This window comes from Cyprinodon variegatus, unplaced genomic scaffold (assembly GCF_000732505.1).
Source record: "Cyprinodon variegatus isolate N-32 unplaced genomic scaffold, C_variegatus-1.0 Scaffold43, whole genome shotgun sequence".
Lineage (NCBI taxonomy): Eukaryota > Metazoa > Chordata > Actinopteri > Cyprinodontiformes > Cyprinodontidae > Cyprinodon > Cyprinodon variegatus.
This window is the reverse complement of record NW_015150496.1, coordinates 1,952,744-1,956,304: the sequence shown is the minus strand read 5'-3', so window position 1 is coordinate 1,956,304 and position 3,561 is coordinate 1,952,744. Positions and strand designations below refer to the sequence as shown.

Sequence of the window (3,561 nt, the reverse complement as noted above, 5' to 3'; positions counted from 1 at the left end):
GAAATTTTGTGACATATTTCTCTTATTCTATTAGTTAGAGATGTTTTATTCTATTTAAATTGACCTTTAATTAAAAATAAGATCCTGAATTAGTTTTTTTTTTTTTTTTTACAGTTTTAATTTGATGAGAAATGAAAATAAATCTAGATTGTTTCATTTTTTTTTACTAAAGCTGAAAAACTTTACACTTTCATGTTACAATGTTCATATCTATCAGATTATATTAATCTGTCTGTGTAATAATTATCAGTTTTTTTAATGTAATGCATTATAAATGCTTAAAAGGTGTTCTATAAATGAAATGATCATCCTCTAAACTTAGTGTTAAATATTTTAGTCATGGACGGATGAATTCCTGGTGTGGAACCCAGAGGATTTTGATGAAGTCAAACAAGTTTCCCTGCCCACAGCAAACGTCTGGGTTCCTGACATTCTCATCAATGAGTTGTAAGGGATGCCACTGCTCTGATTTCTCTATTTTAGCCTTTAATTTTAACCTTCCGGTGTATCAAACGGATCATACTGACATGGTTGCTGTTTGTTTTCTCCTACCGGAAGCGTCGATGTGGGGAAGTCTCCAGATATTCCTTATGTCTATGTTACACATGAGGGGCTGGTGCAAAATTACAAGCCCATCCAGGTTGTCACTGCCTGCACACTCAACATCTACAACTTCCCATTTGATGTCCAGAAGTGCAGCCTTACCTTCCAGAGCTGGCTCCATACCAGTAAGTACGCACTCACCTACATGGAACGAGTAAAAACTACACATACAGATCTGACTCTTTGCAAAGTCCTTCTAGTTTTGTTGCTTTTTTATGTTTAAAATTTTTAAAATAACTGTTAACATCAAAAGAACCCACCTTTTTATTTTAAAATTATAGTTTAATTTATTAAAACTATTTCCTATGGGGAAATACAATTGCACCTCAGACTTAATTACTGGTTGTTCCAATTCGGCACCAATAACTTCAATTCAAATACTTTTTATTTTTAAATCTGCTTTACATGATTTTTTTGGTTCTTTTGTGACCTTCAAGCTATTTTATTGATGTTCTCTTGAAATAATTTCGGAAGATCATCCAAGCCTTAGAATGTTCCCCATGTTCTCTCCACTTGCAAATGAATAATGGTCTGGTTCTGCTGGAGGTTTTTTCCTGTTAAAAGGGAGTTTTTCCTCTCCACTGTTGCTACAGGCATGCTTAGTGTGAGGGATTGCTGAAGAGTCAATGAGTCGATGCAATCAACTGGTTTTTCTTAGACAGAAAACTTGGCTGGATGATCTGGTGGACTGGAAAGTGCCTTGAGATGACGTGTGTTGTGAATTGGTGCTATAGAAATAAGCTGAATTGAATTGAATAATCTCACAAAATTTTCCCAGTCTAAAATACATCACTTTTTTCCCCATCTGTTCTTGATCCTTTTGCCTACTTCATGTCGCCATACAGGTGTTACATACAGGGTGTATCAAATGGAAGATTAGTTTCGGGAAAAGTCTCTCTAAATTCCACGTAAGTTATGATAGAATAAAGAGAGAAGTAACTCAGACAAGGTCGGGTTAGTTTGTACAGCTTTTTTTCCAATACAAAATTAAATCATTATTTCAAAGACGGCCTCTTGTTTTGAGTTATTAAGTTATTTTTGTCTGATATTAAACTTAGTTTGACTGTCTGATAAACGTTAGCATTACCAAATTTAAAAAGGGAGCATGTTTTTTTTTTTCCCATCACTCTATATACAGAAGCAACTCAACGAAATTAATATCCTCAAAAAATGTTAATGAAGTAATTTGTTAGAAAAGGGACAGCAACTGACAATGATGATGGGTCATTATTGGTATTATTCATTTATTTTTCATTATTCATTCATTATTATTATATATAATTCATTATTTATTATTCATTTTTTAAAGATTCTGGCTCACATGTCGTGTAAAAATTAAAGCCAAAAATTCATTCTGTCTGAAAATATGATTTAAAATTAATGAATAAATAAATGTTATTAATGAACTGTATATCTATGCATTGCACCTGGTTGAGGCTACAGTAGTTGCATTAAACACTGCATCAGTGCAGAGTGATGTGGATGAAACCAGTATAAAATTCTGCTGAAAAAAGCCCCGTAATTAATATATATATATGTAGATATATATATCTCTATATCTATCTATCTATATATATATGTATGTATATAGATATATATATGTTCTCGTTGCATTAAAAGTAATATTTATTTTCCAATAAGGTTTGTTTGTGAGATTAAAGTTATTTAGAAATAACTCTAAAGCAGGTATAGTTCCTAAGTTTTATTTATTATTTGTTATTTACCAATTTTAAATGTTTTTATTACCTGTAAGTAGGAAATTGTCAGAATTAGCAGGACTACAGACTTGAAAGCATCAGTCTATCATTAATCTTTATAGTTTGTCACTTAATTGACATAAGTTACTAAAGTTAATTTTTCTTTTCATTGAAATGCATCAATAGGTCTTATTTTTTAACATAAAATTTGCTTTTTTTTAATCAAAAATACATTAAGAATTAAAAAAAGAAAATAATCACAACTTTCCCCTCTAAAAAAATCTCCCATTTCTCTGAAGTTCTAAGCAGAAGTGTTGTTTTGTCTGTTCCCTCCATCCTTTCACTCCTGCTGTGATTTAAGCTCAGAGGTGAATGAAGGCCGACTTGTTGTCAGGCCTGCTTCACGCTGTTGTGTTTGATCTGTAGTCAATGACATCAACATCACCCTGATGAGAAGCCCAGAGAAGCTCAGGGACGACAAGAGCGTCTTCATGAACCAAGGAGAGTGGGAGCTGCTGCACATCCTGTCCAACTACAAAATCTTCAGCGTGGACAATGACGACTATTATGCAGAGATGAAGTTCCACGTGAGTGAAGGAGGAGAAAAACATACAGACTCAAACTCTTCAAACAACACTCTAATTTAAATATTATGTATAAAATAGGAAATCAAATTTAAATAATATTTTATTTTGTTAAAACTCCAGATGATTTAAAAACAGGTTATTTTATGTACATTAGGATTGATGTCTGCTTGCTTTTAAAGCTTCATTTGCCTTATTAAACAATATTATATTAGTTACTGAACACAAACACACCAATGCTAAACCAGGGGGTTATGTGTTTGAAAAGACCATGATATGACCATTGAAGCCTTATGGGTCCCTTGATTTTATGCCCTATCTGAATGATTTCAACCTGGGGTACGCATACCCCTAGTGGTCAGCGAGTGCATTGCAACGATTATATTTTATTACTTAGTAAAATAGGCTGGGGTCTGTTTTGTACGGAAGAGGATTAGGGCCACTGGAAAAAAAAAGTTTTATTTCAGATTAGTATGGGAAAAAAGTCAGAATTTTGACTTTAATCTCAGAATTCTGACTTTTTTCTTGGAATTCTTACTTTCTTTCATAATTGTGACTGAATTCTGACAATAAAAAAGTCAGAATTCTGAGAAAAAAGTCAGAATTCTACATTTTTTCTCAGAATTCTAAATTTATTAATGGAATTCTTACTTTAATCTGAGAATTCTGACTTTCTC

At 32.6% G+C, this 3,561-nt stretch overlaps 1 protein-coding gene across 1 annotated transcript in view; it reads left to right on the top strand.

The window, feature by feature from the left end:
* LOC107081856 (5-hydroxytryptamine receptor 3A-like) overlaps positions 1–3,561 on the top strand; it is a 15,659-nt gene that overhangs the window by 5,200 nt on the left and 6,898 nt on the right. Inside the window, exons 3-5 of the mRNA XM_015370184.1 lie at positions 338–447; positions 559–728; positions 2,727–2,887. Coding sequence (XP_015225670.1) covers positions 338–447; positions 559–728; positions 2,727–2,887 — 441 coding nt within the window. The remainder of the gene's footprint in view (positions 1–337; positions 448–558; positions 729–2,726; positions 2,888–3,561) is intronic.